Source organism: Neovison vison, chromosome 11 (genome assembly GCF_020171115.1).
Source record: "Neovison vison isolate M4711 chromosome 11, ASM_NN_V1, whole genome shotgun sequence".
NCBI classification, from domain to species: Eukaryota; Metazoa; Chordata; class Mammalia; order Carnivora; family Mustelidae; genus Neogale; species Neogale vison.
In genome coordinates this window covers 22,735,677-22,753,334 of record NC_058101.1, presented here as the reverse complement: position 1 = coordinate 22,753,334, position 17,658 = coordinate 22,735,677, and the positions used below count along the sequence as shown (strand labels likewise).

Sequence of the window (17,658 nt, the reverse complement as noted above, 5' to 3'; positions counted from 1 at the left end):
GAGCCCAATGTAGGACTCGATCCCAGGACCCTGGGATCCATAACCTGAGCTGAAGGCAGCAGCTTAACCAACTGAGCCACCCAGGCATCCCAGCAGCATCAGTTCTTAAGTTCTATATTTCCGTACAAATGCCAGATTTTTTTTTTTTTAAAGATTTTCTTTATTTATTTGACAGACAGATCACAAGTAGGCAGAGAGTCAGGCAGAGAGAGAGAGAAGCAGGCTCCCCGCTGAGCAAAGAGCCCGATGCAGGGCTCAATCCCAGGACACTGAGATCATGACCTGAGCCGAAGGCAGCGGTTCAATCCACTGAGCCACCCAGGCGCCCCCAAATGCCAGATTTTTAACTTGTAAAATTAGTGGTATTTCATTTTTTCCAAAATAAAAACAACTAGAAATTGATTTTCTCAATTTGGGAGGCTACCGCCCTCTAGAGGGTAGGCTTGGACATGGGGGAGGTACTTTTTTTTTTTTTAAGATTTTTATTTAGTTATTTATTTATTTAATTTTAATCTATTATTTTATTTTTTTTTTAAGATTTTATTTATTTATTTGTCAGAGAGAGAGGGAGAGAGAGCGAGCACAGGCAGACAGAGAGGCAGGCAGAGGCAGAGGGAGAAGCAGGCTCCCTGCCAAGCAAGGAGCCCGATGTGGGACTCGATCCCAGGACGCTGGGATCATGACCTGAGCCGAAGGCAGCTGCTTAACCAACTGAGCCACCCAGGCGTCCCGATTATTTTATTTTTTTTAAAGAGATTTTATTTATTTGTTTGACAGAGAGACAGAGAGAGAGAGAGAGAGAGAGAGCACAAGTAAGCAGAGCTGCAGTTAGAGGGAGAGGGAGAAGCAGACTCTCTGCTGAGCAGGGAGCCTGATGTGGGGCTGGATCCCAGGCCCCTGGGATTATGACCTGAGCCAGAGGTAGACCTTTTTTTTTTTTTTTTAAAGATTTTATTTATTTATTTGACAGAGAGAGATCACAAGTAGGCAGAGAGGCAGGCAGAGAGAGAGAGGAGGAAGCAGGCTCCCCGCTGAGCAGAGAGCCCGATGCGGGGCTCGATCCCAGGACCCTGAGATCACGACCTGAGCCGAAGGCAGCAGCTTAACCCACTGAGCCACCCAGATGCCCCCAGAGGTAGACCTTTAATCCACTGAGCCACCCAGGTGCCTGAGAGGTATTATTTGTTTGTCACAATGACTAATGGGGCAGGGAGATCTGCTATGGGCATTTACTATCTGGGGATGAGGGATGCTGGCATATTGAAATGCAGTTTCACACATAAAAGAACTCCCTTCCCCAAGATGCCAATGGTATATACTTTGAAATGTGATGAAAGCGAGGTCTAGTTTTTGCAAGTTGCATCTTAAAATGCTAACCGTTCATTCTAAGCTGTGTTAGTGAGATGCGGGCTGGGGGATCCTGTTGACTGAGAACATAGGTTTACGGCAAACCTTAGTCTACGGGAAGTGCATGGACCTGACTGCATTTCAGGCTGGCTAATCCCACCAGCATTTATCTCAGCACTGGGATCTGGGACTTGACCTGCTAGTTGGTCACTGTACAGCTACAGTGCTACTTACTCAGCTTGGAATGAAAGGTAGACTTCTGACTGATGTAATGTTCTACAGTATATACAGGCAGCTGTTGATCAAAGGGTTACAGGTGCTCTGCTTATTGCAGAATAGACTGGGTGCCAAAAAGATATAACCTGAGTCTTAAGATTCTCAGGTAGGATTTTGCAAGGTGAGTATCTACTTGACTCCCCAGTGTTTATTCTCCCTTAGGTAATAAAACCCCCACAAGGTCTCCATTTCCCCAGGATCTCTCAGCTCTCTTGTGGGTGGGTGTGACCATGACTTGACCAATGGACGATATGAAATGTGTGCGATTTCCAACCTTTCCCCCTTCTTTGAAATAGGCAAACTGTGTTCTTTGCTCACTTTCTGTCTTGCCACTTGCAGCCAAGGGAAGACAACCTGAGCAACCACCTTAGACCTAGAGACGAGGCCACGGAGTGTTCCAGAAGTTGGGAGACTTGGATGACTGTATGGCGCAGAGGCACCTACTCACTTCCATCTTCCTTAAGCCAATATATTTTGGAGAAATTCATTTTTTTAAAAAGATTTTATTCATTTATTTGACAGACAGAGATCACAAGTAGGCAGAAAGAGAGAGAGGAAGAAGCAGGCTCCCCACTGAGCAGAGAGCCCAATGTGGGGCTCGATCCTAGGACCCTGGCATCATGGCCCAAGGCGAAGGCAGAGGCTTTAACCCACTGAGCCACCCAGGTGCCCCTGGACAAATTCATTTTTTGCCATTTTTTCATATGCCAACTGTTATGTTGCTCTCTCAACTAGGATGCAAGAAATGACATCTGGTGTTTATTTCTTTTTTTTTAAGTTTATTTATTTTTTTGTAATCTCTATCCCTAACGTGGGGCTCAAACTCATGACCCCGAGGTCAAGAGTTGTATGCTTTTCTGACTGAGCCAGCCAGGCGCCCCAACAACTGGTCTTAATAAATAAATGGTGTGAGAAAACTGAACATAGCTGAACTTCTTTTTAGGTATTTTTGGGTCTCAAATACATACATATACATTCCTTACAAAAAAATAACTTATTTTTACAAATCCAGTACATTACAAACAGGCACAGTCCTAGGTGGTTTTAAAAAGGGTGGGAGCAAAGAGAGCTATATTATAGTTATATTTAATACAATTCAATGTATGTAGTTATGTCTAGTATGTTAAAATTCAGTGTGAACAAGATCAACATCAACTATTTATCTATTTTTTCTTCTTCTGCAGATTGTACACAAGGGAAGGAGGCTTCTTGGTTTTATAGGCCACGCTTCTCCTGAGGCGCTCTCCTTTGATGTTAACGATATGCGGCAAGAGAGGGGGCCGGACAGTCAGAACCGTTCCTTGAGGTGTGTAGCCTCGGAGATGCAGTCTGTCCTTCAGTTGAGCTGTTACTGCAACCCAGCCTATGCGGGTAAGTGACAGAACACACAATGGTGTTAGCAACCATCTTATTCAAAACACCAAGCTCAAGTTCAAAATGGAGCACCGAAGAAGGCTACTACTTTCTTTTCCATGTTTTTTTTCCCCATTTTTTTTTTTTAAAGATTTTATTTATTTGACAGAGAGAGAAAATAGGGGGAGAAGCAGACTTTCCACTGAGTAGGGAGCCCGATGTGGGGCTCGTTCCCAGGATCCTGAGACCCACGACCTGAGCCAAAGGCAGACACTTAATGATTGAAAGCCACCCAGGTGCCCCTCTTTTACTCTATTTTATAAGAAAGCATGCATTTGTGAAAAGGTACAGATTTATTTTTATAGTAGGTTGCATTTAATGAATAAACTAGTATGTATTTCCTAAAATCCTCAGTCTGCGTCCATTAATGAACACTTCTATAAAAATACACCGGAAGTCAGTAAGGGGACTTTGTTTACTTTTTTTTTTTTAAGATTTTATTTATTTGACAGACAGAGATCACAAGTAGGCAGAGAGGCAGGCAGAGAAAGAGAGGAAGGGAAGCAGGCTTCCTGCCGAGCAGAGAGCAGAGAGCCCAACGCGGGGCTTGATCCCAGGACCCCAGGATCATGAACTGAGCCGAAGGCAGAGGCTTTTTTTATTTTTTAAAGATTTTATTTATTTATTTGCCAGAGAGAGAGGGAGAGAGAGTGAGCACAGGCAGGCAGAGAGGCAGGCAGAGGGAGAAGCAGGCTCCCTGCCGAGCAAGGAGCCCGACGTGGGACTCGATCCCAGGACGCTGGGATCATGACCCGAGCCGAAGGCAGCTGCTTAACCAACTGAGCCACCCAGGCATCCCCAGAGGCTTTAACCCACTGAGCCACTCAGGTGCCCTGACTTTGTTCACTTTTTAAAAGTGCCTGGTGTAAAATTACCTGCAGAAGAAAACTTGATGTCCGCCACTGCTTTAGATTCCCCAAGTCCTTCTTTTAATGTAATGTCTTCACCAACAAGAGGAGGAAATTCTGCCATTCGTTCTTCTCCACCCATTGGAACCTGCCATTGAAATAAATATTCTCAGCTACTGAAAACCCCAAATCACTTCCTGTTCAAATGGGAAGCATGGGAGCTCTGTGAGGAGATGAAGCCTGTAGATACCAGTGCCAAGAGCCGCAGGTGAGTGTCTACTGATGACTTCCTGACAGCGGCATCTTGTTTTCTTAGTTTACACTATTTGTACAGCCCTTCAGAAAGCTTTACAGACTAGTGTTTGGCAATTAAGGTCACATCCTTCGAAATACCTTAGTTCTCATAGGCCTGGCCGGCCTCAAAGATTGATCCCCGCCTCATTACAAGTGAAGGGCATGGTATAACGGGTAAGGTTCAGCTTCTGCTTACAGATGTGTCCATGCATGGGAAGTAACTGGATGATTATTTACTAACAGATCTCTCTGTGTTTAACACTGGGGACACAAGACACAAGATGTTACAAAAGGGAGTTAAAAGGTGGAGGTAACATGCAAACAAATTCTGAGGTAAGGAATGTGACGGGAAGCGTCTATTAAGCACGATGGATGTGGTGGAAGAAGTAATGAACACGTGGTTGAGGAAAACATAATGAACAAGCAGTATCTGGGCAGTATTTGGAGACTAGGTTGGAGTTACTGGAATGGTATTCTGGGTTCGCATCACGTACAGACACAGGAACAGGAAAAAGGATGGTGAGTTCAGGGAACTGTAGCTGAACTGTGCAGGGGGAGGTCTGTGGATGAGTGTGAGTTTAGATTTCTCAGTGATGTGGAACTACCAAGGCATTATAAGCAGGAAAAATAGAGAGAGGAATAAAAAAATACCGTGGCCTGCTTTGCATTTTTGAATCATCTCTATAGTGCAGGGTGTCTTAACGTTGGCACTATCAACCACTTAGGCTGAGTTCTTCTTGGTTGGGCAGTGGGGAGGCTGTCCTGTGCATTGTACAATTTTTTTTTTTTTTTACAGATTTTATGTATTTATTTGACAGAGAGAGATTACAAGTAGACGGAGAGAGAGGCAGTCAGAGAGAGAGAGAGAGAGAGAGAGAGGGAAGCAGGCTCCCTGCTGAGCAGAGAGCCCGATGCGGGACTCGATCCCAGGATCCCAAGATCATGACCTGAGCCGAAGGCAGCGGCTTAACCCACTGAGCCACCCAGGCGCCCTGCATTGTACAATTTTTAGCAGCATCCCTGGCATCTACTCAACATCCACCAAGTTGTGAAAAACAGACATGTCTCCAGTCATTGTCAGAGGTCCCCTGGGGGCAGAAGTCAACCTTGGTTGAAACCACTGCTTTAGTGGCTGTGGAGGTGTATTGGGGTTGGAGGTGGGAGGGCAATAAAAGCTGGAAGCTAAGACAAGACTTCCGGATCTCGAAAACAGTCTTATGAAGTCAGACTACAGCTTGGATTGGGAGGCTGGGTGACAATTAGGAGGCAGGGCTGACTTTGGTTTGGGAGGTAAGAAAACCAGGAGGCAGGAATGAGTCTCAGAGCAGCCCCCAAAACAGATTTCCGTTACAGTGGGAGAGAAGGCAGAGACAGCTGCTTTGGAATCTACCTGATGTCCACTCTGAAAACTACACAGATGCATGGGGTAGAGAACCACAGAGTTCATTTTTATGAGAGCCATATTACACAAACTAAGGTCATTTTCTTTCCTCTAAGTCTCCAGCTGTATTTCAACTCGTGTATTACTGTTTTGCCTAAAAAGTGAGCAAATTTAACAGGACAACAAAAGGCTTTTAAGTGTAGAAAAACCAATAGGTCCTATATTGCTGATGGCCTTTCTGTGCTCACCCACCCTGCAAATCCGACAAGATTCCGGAATATTCACTCTGGGGGAGAAAACAATGGAGTTTTCATCTCAGTCCGGCTTTCTTAGGAAATACATAAAGAAAGAAGCATTTACTTCTCACATGAGGTTTATCTTTAGCCTGTTTGAAGGGCAGGTGTGTATTTTGGGTTTTGGCTTATATTCGGCTACATAAGCATTAATTAATACTAAATCACCTCTGCGGGACGCACCTGGTATTTCTGTAGATGTGTTCCGTCATCACAGACACTTACAGAGCGCTTAGAGCAGTGCCTTGCAACTCAGTCCTCGCCACAACCTTGTGGTGTAGGTACGACACAGAGTCACCCAGCTTTGTGGGGTGCTGGAACAGGGTATTTGAACCCAGTCTGGCACTGGTGATCTTCAACATTGTACAACAGACACTGCACATTAACTGCGTGTATGTAACGCCTTACTAAGTTGAAAAGAGTTTTCACGCAGTATCTGGTGAACTTAGTAAGAACAATTTCAGTGATACAGTAAGGGCCAGATGGGACTGCAGAGGTTGGGACGTGAGGTGCACGCGCGGTATTGGCTGTAAAAGAAGGGATAAGCAGGACACAGAGTTTTGTTTTGTTTTTTAAAGATGAGAGAAACTGTAGCATACTTACAAGGGGAAGAAGGGAACTGGCAGAGCAGGAGTAAAAAGCTGGATAATCTGTAAGTGTCTGGGATTAAGAACCTGGGGGGAGAGCTTTTCCACTCGGCCCAGGACTTCTCAACCGTGGCCTATGGACATTCTGGACCAGATAATTCTTTGTTGTGAGGGTCTTTCTTGGGCACTGCAGGGACGTTCACCATTATCCCTGGCTTCCGTCCACTGGATGCCAGGAATGCCCCCAGTTGTGAGAAATGTGTATCTTCTCTTCACTCAGCATTAAAGCAATGCAACTTTCTGCAATGATGTGACAGCTGGGCAGCTGGAAAGCGGCTAGTGCTACTGAAGAACTAAATTTTAAATTTTATTTATTTATTTATTTTTTATTTATTTGTTTTTAAAATTTTATTTAAACTGAAATAGCCACTCATGGTTATGGTATTGGCCAGTGTAGTAGGCACATAAGCCTGTAGCTATTCTAGGATCGGTCCAAACATCCCTTTTCTTATACGGCCCACTTGACTTTGTAGCCAAAATCCTCAAGCAGAAGAGGTGAGGAGAGAGCTAGCTGATCATGTAACAAAAATGGTATGTCCAACAAAGGCTTTCTTAGCAGGACTGTGGGGCTTCACAGTGTAGGTTAACCTAACTGTGTAATTTTCAAAGTGTGCTGCCTCACCTTGAGTAATGTATGACCGGCATGCTTCTGATACACCGTATCTGCCCTGTCCAAGGAAGTAATATGCACAGGGAGGAGGTTGGAAGCCACAACTGTAAACCAAGCCGACTCATTTCCCTTAAGAAAGGAAGAAAATAAGTTATTTTACAGAATGAAAAACTTGCAAAACCAACACACTACAAATTACAATTAATTTCTGCCCCCCCCAATCAAGCTCCCTTTATAAGTTAAATGAGATTTAAACAAATATAAATACAGGAAATACATAAGGAGGGGTGCCTGGGTGGCTCAGTTAAAGCGGCTGATTCTTGATCTCAGGGTTGTGAGTTCAAGTCCCATATTGGGCTCCACGCAGGGCATGAAGCCTGCTTTAAAAAAAAAAAAGAAAAAGGTATATACATGGAAATATAAGTTAAAAGGAAATGCTTTAATTGTGCCAGTATAAAGTTAGGTTTAACATTCTGTGGGCTTTAATAAAGATTATAAGGGTTTTAAGTGTGCAAGGCTAAACTGCCAACAAATTATGAAAAAACACAAAACCCAAGAAATATGCTATAGCAATGGCCTATGAGTTACATTTACCATTGCTGGATACATCCATGTTTCATTTCCTTTTTCTTCTCCCTTTGGGAAAACAGGGAGCAATTCTATAAATACTCTAAGATCCTGGAATGATGCTATATAAAAGAGTATCAAACAGAAAAGCACATACATAATTGCATATGTATCTTGGGATATAAAGAAGTGTGGCTCAGGCAGTGGAATGCGTGACTTGATCAGGAGTTGGGAGTTCAAGCTCCACACTGGGTGCAGAGCTTACTTCAAAATAAAAACTTAACAAAGTGTGGGATTTATTTAACGCACGCTAAGCCTGTACGTATTGTTTTTTTAACCTATGATTTCCATGTGAAACAACACCACAGGATAGGGACAGTATCTTTTCCTCATGCCAAGCTGTATGGAGCATTCAATATCCTAATGAAGATCTAGTTTTAGAGACCCACTACTTGTTTTCCTCTCCATTTCTTCTTCCCAAATTTTTATTATGGGCATTTTCAAACAAGCAAACAAAAAAGTATCAACATTCTTTTTAGTCATGAGCTAGTTATCAACAATTTGCCAATCCTGTTCATACATCTGCATCCTTAAAGTAAACGTAGGTCATTTTTTAACAGTAGAGACTTTCCTTACCTGCAGAAAATCTATGCGGCCTATGGCACCCAAAAATAGAACCATTCCTGGTTTAAGCACAAAAGTTCGTGGAACAATGGAATGTGTCGGCAAAACAGTATTTACTTCTTTTTCTGTTAGAAGGCTTAAAATCTGTAAAGCAGAGGGCAGATTTTTTAGAGAATTACCTTTTTTTTTTTTGAGACTTACTTTTACTGGAGATATGGATGGCTCTACTCTTTTTTAAAGATTTTATTATTTGACAGAGAGAGAGAGAGAGAGAGAGAGAGATCACAAGTAGGTAGAGAGGCAGGCATAGAGTGAGGGGGAAGCAGGCTCCCTGCCGAGCAGAGAGCCTGATTCGGGGCTCGATCCCAGGACCCTAAGATCATGACCCGAGCTGAGGGCAGAGGCTTAACTCTCTGAGTCACCCAGGCACCCCAGGGATGGCTCTACTCTTGCTTCACAACTTAATACTGAGCAAAAGAACTTATATGCGAGTGTGAGACTTTATATGTCAGTAGCATCCCTCAAATGTCAAAACTGATGTGAACTGAAAACACTGATGTGTTAATCCCAAAACAGCACATCTGTTCTCTCTCTCCATCAAGGCTTCTAGGGACCAGTAGCTCTCAGTTAAAGGTAAGGCAATATGCCTTACTGGGACCTTCTGTCCCAGTGGCAAGTATGCATGCATTAAATGCAAAATGGTCCCCTCATTCTAGGAGCAGTTAGAGAGCTTTGAAGAAGCCTTTCCTTAAGTCTGGTCTTCAGTTTTCTTATTTCCCTCAAATGCTTAGCAAAAAATGACAAAGTTATGAATCCTCTGACTTCGAAGGATGAAGAGTTCCTAAAGACTAGAGAAAACAGAAAAGGAAAGCCAACAAGCACAAGATTCTGGTAGGATTTTTTTTTTTTTAAAGATTTTATTTATTTATTTGACAGAGACAGATCACAAGTAGGCAGAGAAAGAGAGAAGGAAGCAGGCTCCCTGCTGAGCAGAGAGCCCGATGTGGGACTTGATCCCAGGACCCTGAGATCATGACCTCAGCCGAAGGCAGCGGCTTAACCCACTGAGCCACCCAGGCGCCCTCTGGTAGGATTTAAGGAATAAAAATCTGATTAAAAAACATATTATGGGGGAATCGGGGGCTCGGTTGGTAGAGCATGTGACTCTTGATCTCATGGTTCTCAGTTTGAGCCGCACACTGGGTGTAGAGGTTACTTAAAGTATTTTTACTTAAAGTATTTTTTTTTTTTAAGTATTTTTTTAGGGCACCTGGGTCACTCAGTCAGTTGAGCATCTGCCTTTGGCTAAGGTCATGATCCATGGAGTCCTGCATTGGACTCTCTGCTCAGTGGGGAGTCTGCTTCCCCCTCTCCCTCTGCAGCTCCCCCTGTGTATGCTCTCTTTCCCTCTCTCAAATTTAAAAAAAAAAAAAAAATTAAAAAACCACAAAACATTTTTAAAAAAGAGAAATATTAGAAAAGGTAAAAAAGTGGATAAAAAACTTTTATGAATTCTTTTTTTTTTTTTTTAAGATTTTATTTATTTATTTGACAGAGAGCTCACAAGCAGGGAGAGAGGCAGGCAGAGAGAGAGGGGGAAGCAGGATCCCCACTGAGCAGAGAGCCCAATGCGTGGCTCAATCTCAGGACCCAGAGATCACAACCTGAGCTGAAGACAGAGGCCCAACCCACTGAGTCACCCAGGCACCCTGAAGCTGTAGACTTCTAAGGAAGAGACAGGACATAAGTAATTATTCTAGGAGCGCAAAAAAGTTAAAAGATGTACATGATTCTATGACATGGGGGACTAAATAGAGCATAATTCTGAGAATGAAACTAAGTGATCCAGACAGGGCAGAGAATGAAAAGAAGCTAAGACACCACTGTGGTTTCATAGGCATATACAGACATAATTAGGTAGAATAGGAACTAGTGTCAGTAACCAGATTAAAAGAAACTGATTAATGGATCTGTTGTCAGGCTGTATCCTGGATGCATTCTTTAGTAAAGCCGTAACTTGGATGATAATCAAAATTGCAAATGAATAAAAAGTTGTGAGATTTAATGAGTGTGTAGGATATGGGCTTAATTTAACGAGATAAAAGAAAGTTTCCCAGGAGATCGTAACTGAAGTAAAAAGATGTGTTAAGGGCAAGACAGGTGGAGTTAATCTTATTCTAAGTTGTGCTCATCTTTATACTTTAGTTCTTTAGTAACTTTAGTTCTTAGTGTCATATGTATATAGGGTACTTTATACTTACATATATACATATATATGTGTATATATGTATATATACTTATATATACATATGTATAGGGTAGTTTATACTTTAGTTCTTTAGTAACTTTAGTTCTTAGTGTCATATGTATATATTTTTTAAAAGATTTTATTTATTTATTTGACAGAGACACAGCGAGAAAGGAAACAGCAGCGGGAGTGGGTGAGGAAGAAGCAGACTTCTCTCTGAGCAGGGAGCCAGATGCAGGACTCGATCCTAGAACCCTGGGATCATGACCTGAGCCTAAGGTAGCTGCTTAACGACTGAGTCACCCAGGTGCCCCAGTGTCATATATTTCTTAAAAGATTTTATGTATTTGGGAGGGAGAGAGAGATGGGGAGAAAGAGAGAGAGTGAGCACATGCACAAGCAGGGGGGAGGTACAAAGGGAGAGAAAGAAGCATTCTCCCCACTGAGCAGGGAACCTGATTTGGGGCTCTGTTCCAGGGTCCTGGGATCATGACCAGAGCTGAAGACAGATGCTTAACCTACTGAGCCACCCAGGCACCCTTTAGTCATATTTTAAAGACAGAAACAAATTAGAAGATAGTCTGAAAAGAGGCCCGAGTTAATGAAAAGCCTATCTCTCAGAATAGTTGCAAGCAACAGAGAAATCATCTGGATTATGTCAGCACAGTAAATGTTCAGTATTTGTTGGGCGAACAGAATAGAGTGGGGAAGAGACAGGACATGGCACTTTAAAGTAGTTCAAAGTCTAGCAGAGGCATTATGTTCATTTCATATGGGACCATTTGGAGGAACAAAGGGTACAAGTTACAGGGAGACTGTTCAGCTCCACACAAAGAGCAGGTCAAAGGCCAAATGAAATACCATGGGAGATGAGGAAACACTGCTTCAGGGGATGGTTGAGTCCCTCCTCATTTCAGTTTAAGCTGGATGGATAGGTTTAGAGGGAATTCAAGCACTGAATGGGTGGGCTGAACTGCAGCGATAGTTATGTTTCTTCCAACCTCAAAATCTAGGATTTTATAAATGTCTCCCTAACGAAGTAACAACCACAATAACACAAAGAGGTTGTGAGCAGTGGAGCCTACCAAATGGAATACAGATCTTGACGGCACACAGATCACCCTAAACTGCTTCTATGAATGAAACCAGAACGGAGTCTAAAGTGAAAGGATACGCCTTTCCTGGGTTCTGCCCATGAAGACAGCACTCGTGCAACTGAAAGTTCATAGTTCCAAAAGACATCAAATACATACACAATTTTCTTTTATAATTCCAGGGGTGTCATGAAACCAGTGGGCATCTTTCACATCTTGCGGGGTCAATTCTACTCGTTTGGTGGATTTATCTGGAACCACAACAGGTTCATTTTCCATGTCAAAGGCAAGTGCATCAGCATCAAACTCAAAGGTGGCTTCCTCTTTCCGTTCTTCTGAATATAAGAATGTTCTTCTAACTCTTCCTAGAACAAGTTATATTTAAGCTATTAGTCACTCCTTTGAAGCTTTTGATTCCAGACAGGTAATACTTATTCTCCTCGCTTGCATCAAAAATAAGTCTAAGTAAGACTAACTATGGTGTAGGGAAGCAAGACTACAATGATACCTTTGCTCTTCGTTTTCAAAGGCAGTGGAGGTCAGACTCTTACAATGGTCAAATATGTCACTAGCTGTGTACACTGGGCAGGGGCCGGGGGGTGCTGGTGAGGGGAAGTGCTGGTAATCAAACTGTTTTCAGTGAAACAAGGTTGAAAAAAGATACCAAGGGAAGAGGGACAATAATCTGATTTAAAGCTGCAACATGGAGTCCACAACCTGTGCTGGTTTGCAAGGAGAGGGTGCTGTTTCCCAGCGAAAATGCTTCCACTGCTGACAATGGCTGGTTGGGCATTTGTTGCAGGTTTCCCCTCCTGGATTTCTCCAAGTACCTACTGTTTCAGTTTTCTTAGCACAAAGAACTCTGGGTTTCCAAACAGCAGCCTTGCCTCTCAAGGGCCTCTTTGTTCCAGAACAAGGAGAGTAGTCTCTCCCCACAAAAACTGGCTAGCCCTAAGCAGCTGTATTTCAGGTTGTTGAACAAAAAATTTCAGTATAGCCCTAACAAGAGTTCTCCTATAGAAGATGCTTACCTACTACATAACCATGCTTTTTCAGGTGATTAAGTTGATGTTGTTCTTGCTGACTAAGATCTTCTTCAGCCTCAGCTGCAGTTTTTTCAAGCCTTTTTTGTCTTTCAAACATCCTGTAAGGTGTTGGGTTGCAAATAGGAAACTTCAGAAGGTTTAATGTGGTACCTGAAATGCCAAAGAATAAATATGTTCTTATAAACACTGTCCAAGAAGAGGGAATAAGGGGAGGAAAACTAACATTTTTGAGGAGCTACACTGACCTGCGGACTGCAGTTTACTTCACTTAACCTTCATGACAACCGTCTACAAGATCATTCTTATTTTACAGATGAGGAAATGGGCTCAGAGACAGGCCCAAGGGCTGAACCTGGGTTTGAATCCCCAATCTGCAGACCTGCTTTCTTTCCATTTTCACTGCATTACTATCCAGGATAAAAGCACTTCTGTGTGTAATTTAGCCAAAATCCTGGACAGAGAAGAATAGCTTATTAAAGTTAAACACTGGTTTCAAAGGAACAAATGAGGCAGTTTTGCCAACTGTTAAATACCAACAGGGTCACAGAGGGACCCATTTTGCAATTATAAAAGTTTCTTAAAACCACAAAGTTGAGGGAAGCCTGGGTAGCTCAGTCAGTTAAGCGTCTGCCTTCAACTCCAGTCATGATCCCAGCGTCCTGGGATGGAGCCCTGCATCAGGTTCCTTGTTCAGCAGGGAGCCTGCTTCTCCCTCTACCTGCAGCTCCCCTGTTTGTGCTCTCTCACAAATAAATAAATAAAATCTTAAAAAAAGACAAACAAACCCAGGCGCTTGGGTGGCTCACTTGGTTGGGCAACTGCCTTCGGCTTAAGTCATGATCCCAGAGTCCCGGGATAGAGACCCACACCGGGCTCCCAGCTTCACAGGGAATCTGCTTCTCCCTCTGACTTCCTCCCTTCTCCTGCGCTCTCCGTCTCTCTCCCAAATAAATAAATAAAATCTTAAAAAAAAAAAAAAACCCACAAAGCTGACATTTTTTTCCCTCAAAGCCACAATCAATATAAATCATATAGCATTAGTGAATTATTAATTATTAATTATCACAAATCATATAGCATTAGTGAATTATTCAAGTGTTAAGTGTGTATAGCATACTGATCTCATGAATTAACTTAAGATATGAAGAGTAAGACTGAGTGGGTGGAAGTTTAGGAAGTAAAAGAAGGAAAGAAAGAAAAAAAGTAAAAAGACGGACTTTCCAGAGAAACAAGAAGTAAAGCTACCAGGAAAACCTCCAGAGAGCAGGAATTCTTGCTCTGTTCCCTGGTTCATCTACAGTGCCTAAAGAACAGTGACTGGAACATAGAAGTGCTCCATAAATATTCCCTTGAGTAAATGACTAACATACACTAAATTTCCAAGCAGCAGACTGACACAAAAGAGAGAAGTAACTAAAGTAGAGCGAGCATTTTTTTTTTTAAGATTTTATTTATATATTTGACAGAGAGAGAGAGAGGAAGCGAGAGAGGGAACACAAGCAGGGAAAGCTGGAGAGGGAAAATCAGGTTTACTGGCTGAGCATGGAGCCTGATGCGGGGCTCCATTCCACGACCCTGGGATCATGCTTTGATAGGAAGGCAGAGGCTTAAGGACTGAGCCACCCAGGCGCCCCAGGGAGAGTTTTTTAAATGGAAGGCTCCAGATAGCCCCTGGTGGACATTAAGAAAGGATATACTAGGGGCGCCTGGGTGGCTCAGTGGGTTAAGCCGCTGCCTTCAGCTCAGGTCATGATCTCAGGGTTCTGGGATCGAGTACCACATTGGGCTCTCTGCTCCGCAGGGAGCCTGCTTCCTCCTCCTCTCTCTCTACCTGCCTCTCTGCCTACTTGTGATCTCTGTCAAATAAATAAATAAAATCTTTAAAAAGAAAGGATATACTAGGTACCTGGGCTGCAACAAGACTTTCAGCATCTCAGGAAAGGGGGCGGGTCTCCCAAGACTCACCAGGCCAAGGGGAGATGGTGGCTCTGTCGATAGCTTCAGCGCCCTTGGCGATGCAGTAATCGGATTCTAGGAGCGTGTTAAACAGAGTGGACTTGCCAGCGTTGGTGGCGCCAACCAAGTACACGTCGCCGCGGTAACGCCAGGAGCGCTGAAGCGCTGTGATCAGTTCTTCCACGCCGTAGCCAGTCTTGGCGCTAATGAGCCGCACATCCCTGAGCACCGTGCGGGGCCTGGTGGAAGTATTCGAATTCTCCGTCCAGTCTTGCTGCCGGTCCTCGCCGGCGTGCTGGGGCCCTCGGGGGCCACAGGACCGCAGGAGCCCCGCGCGGGTACAGTCGTCCCACAGTCGCTCCCGCAGCCGCTGCAGGTAGCCCGGCGCGTCCTGGGGCAGCAGATCCACCTTGTTCCCCAGCACGATTAGCTGCCTGGGGCCCACCAGCGCGGGCAGGTCGGGCAGCAGGACGTCGGGCAGATCGAGCAGGTCCACCATGTAGAGCACCAGGGCGGGCCCGGGGCGTCGCAGCGCCGCGCTCACCAGCTCCCGATACTGCTCGCGGCTCATCTGCACGCGCAGGGCGCGCCGGTGGTGCACCAGCAGCCAGCAGCGCTGACACACAGTTCGCGCCAGCCCGCCGTCGGTCTGCGCCGCCGCGCTGAGGAACTTCTCGCTGGGCAGGTAGCCGGGCACGCCGGGGTCCTGGCAGTGCAGCTCCGCTCCGCAGCCCGAGCAGTTCAGGCCGCTGGGCCGCACCGTTGGGTCCGGGTGTCCCACGACCGGGTGTACCCGACTGCCGGCTACCTTTTGCTGCTGCCGCTCGTCCCGCCGCTGCTGCTTCTGTCGCTCCTGCTGCTTCTGTCGCTCCTCCTCCTCCTGCCGCTGCTGCAGCTCTCGCAGCTGTTCTTCGAGGTTCGGCGCGGGCTCGGGCTCTGGGACGTACTCGGGGAACAGAAAATGCTCCTCCATGTCAGTCCTCCCTTCGTAACCCCCAGTCGCCGTTGAGCCACTGGAAAGCCTATGTCCCAGGCCTGATGGGTGCTGGGAGGAGGAGGCGGCCGCACATCTCTGGAGAAGGGGCTCCCGAGGGACATGGTGCGCTACGGTGGGAGCGGATCCCCGCAAGAAGGGCCAGAGCACCAGGCGGCTGAAGCGTGTAGACAGCATGGGGAACGCGACCCCGGGTAAAGGGGCGGAGCCACGTACGCGCAGGCGCACTGGGGTTCGAGATGCGCCTTAAAAACCTGACTTACGCCCAGGACTAGGGGTGGGCCGTCATTTGTCGGAAAGCGCACTTCGACGTCTCCTTTCGTTCCCATTCTGGGAGTTCTCGCGATGAAGGATCTGAGGCCGGAGAACCCGTTCAAAGCTACGTCCAAAGCGTCCGCGATTAGGCTCAGCAGGGTGGGCTGGAGAGGGTAGTGAGGGTTTGTGTCCTTTCAGGCTTCTTCAGCGAGTCACCGCTGGCACAACGTGCTTTTAATGAATCACATTATTTGAAAGCTTCATGTTTTTGGTCTGGGAAGTGCAAAAAAAAAATCAAATGCCTCACTCACGGCCTCAATTAAAACCCCTTATTAATAAATCTTTTTTTTTTTCAGGTGTCACTATTTGTGCAACAGTATTGAAAAACAAAAAATTTAATTGGCGGGATCCGACCGTCACGGTAGGAACCGTCTTCCCAATCAGCCACTGGAGGCGGTGGTTTACGATTTGCGCGCGCGCAATTCTAACCCTCACCAAACCGTACCCTCCCACTTGCGCAGGCGCAGATCTTACGTTGGCTGCTCCGTGGGCGGCCTTTGGCCTGAGAAGCAGAGCATTCTGGGAACGCCGGAGACGGAAATTACTCGCCTCACGCTGCGGGTGCTGTCGGCTGCTGCGCGATTTTCTCTGATTCCAGGAGTTAGGAACTTGGGAACCGTTTGCCAATATGTATGACGCGGACGAGGGTAGGTAACTCCTCAGAACACTCTGCGACGACCTAAGGAGGGAAAAGAGGGGGAGCTGACCCAATTGAGGGTTCGCGGCCTCCCCCTTACTCGCGGCTCCAGTGTTCCCAGTCGTACCCCCAACATTCCCCCGGGGAACGAAGCTGGGATTGTGAGAGAGGGAGGGTGCGGGGAACCGCATTAACGCTCCTGCGCGGGTGATTCTTGTTCTCTCCTCGTTCTGCTCCTAAGTCGGACATCGCCTTCCCGGATTGAAATGCCGTGCGGAGCAGTAAGACAGTTTGCGTTGTTTTGACTTTGAAGCAAAGGGCTCCTTTCTTGATTTCCCCCAAAGCCAGAGTGAATGTATTTCGAATAGTTGAATTGTTGAGTGTCAGCCTGTGCCGAGCATTATTTTAGGCTTTGGAAAGAATATATAGTGGGTATGTCGGGGCATTCCTTCATGCTGTCATATGTCTAAGTAAATTGTCTTAAAGGATGACCTTTAAATTTCGTCTTCCCACAGATGGAAGAGTTTTCAGGTGGAGTAGGGCCAGTATGTCTTTATTTTTTCTTTTCACATGTAGAATTCTTAGTCGAGTCTATTTTCATTATGTATTTTTTAAAAAATTATTTATTTATTTGACAGACAGAGATCACGAGTAGGCAGAGAGGCAGGCAGAGAGAGAGGAAGGGAAGCAGGCTCCCTGCTGAGCAGAGAGCCCGATGCGGGGCTCCATCCCAGGACCCCGGGATCATGACCCGAGCGGAAGGCAGACGCTACAACCCACTGAGCCACCCAGGCGCCCCTCATTATGTATTTTTAATGCTCGGTCTTCAATACTCCACAGCTACTATTTCAAACCACTTTTTTTTCTCACTCCCAGTCTTGTGGCCACCTCTCCCGTTTCTCCTTATTTCCAGGCCACTGCATGGAGAAAAAGAAGCAAAAGCGTAAACTCTGCTGTTTAAACTTCTCTTTCTCTTGTCTTGAGTCTGAAAACCTATTAGCATCATTAGGTTTCTTAATTCCTATCTCAGAAAAAAAGTTAAAAGTTTTTTTTAGCTTAACTTTTTGA

General features: G+C 45.3%; 2 protein-coding genes across 2 annotated transcripts in view; one reads left to right on the top strand and one right to left on the bottom strand.

Annotated features, from left to right (window-relative positions):
• Positions 1–2,456: 2,456 nt before the first annotated feature.
• On the bottom strand, positions 2,457–15,843 carry NOA1 (nitric oxide associated 1). Its single transcript, XM_044226220.1, has 7 exons — positions 14,654–15,843; positions 12,674–12,838; positions 11,802–12,007; positions 8,313–8,444; positions 7,122–7,238; positions 3,912–4,032; positions 2,457–2,986 (listed from the first exon to the last, which is right to left on the bottom strand). Exons 1-7 carry the CDS (start codon positions 15,813–15,815, stop codon positions 2,787–2,789), a joined length of 2,103 nt encoding a protein of 700 aa, XP_044082155.1. The 5' UTR covers positions 15,816–15,843; the 3' UTR covers positions 2,457–2,786.
• A 448-nt stretch (positions 15,844–16,291) lies between these two features.
• The window catches only part of POLR2B (RNA polymerase II subunit B), a 45,399-nt gene continuing 44,032 nt past the window's right edge, over positions 16,292–17,658 (top strand). Inside the window, exons 1-2 of the mRNA XM_044226219.1 lie at positions 16,292–16,314; positions 16,415–16,600. Coding sequence (XP_044082154.1) covers positions 16,582–16,600 — 19 coding nt within the window. The 5' untranslated portion in view covers positions 16,292–16,314; positions 16,415–16,581. The remainder of the gene's footprint in view (positions 16,315–16,414; positions 16,601–17,658) is intronic.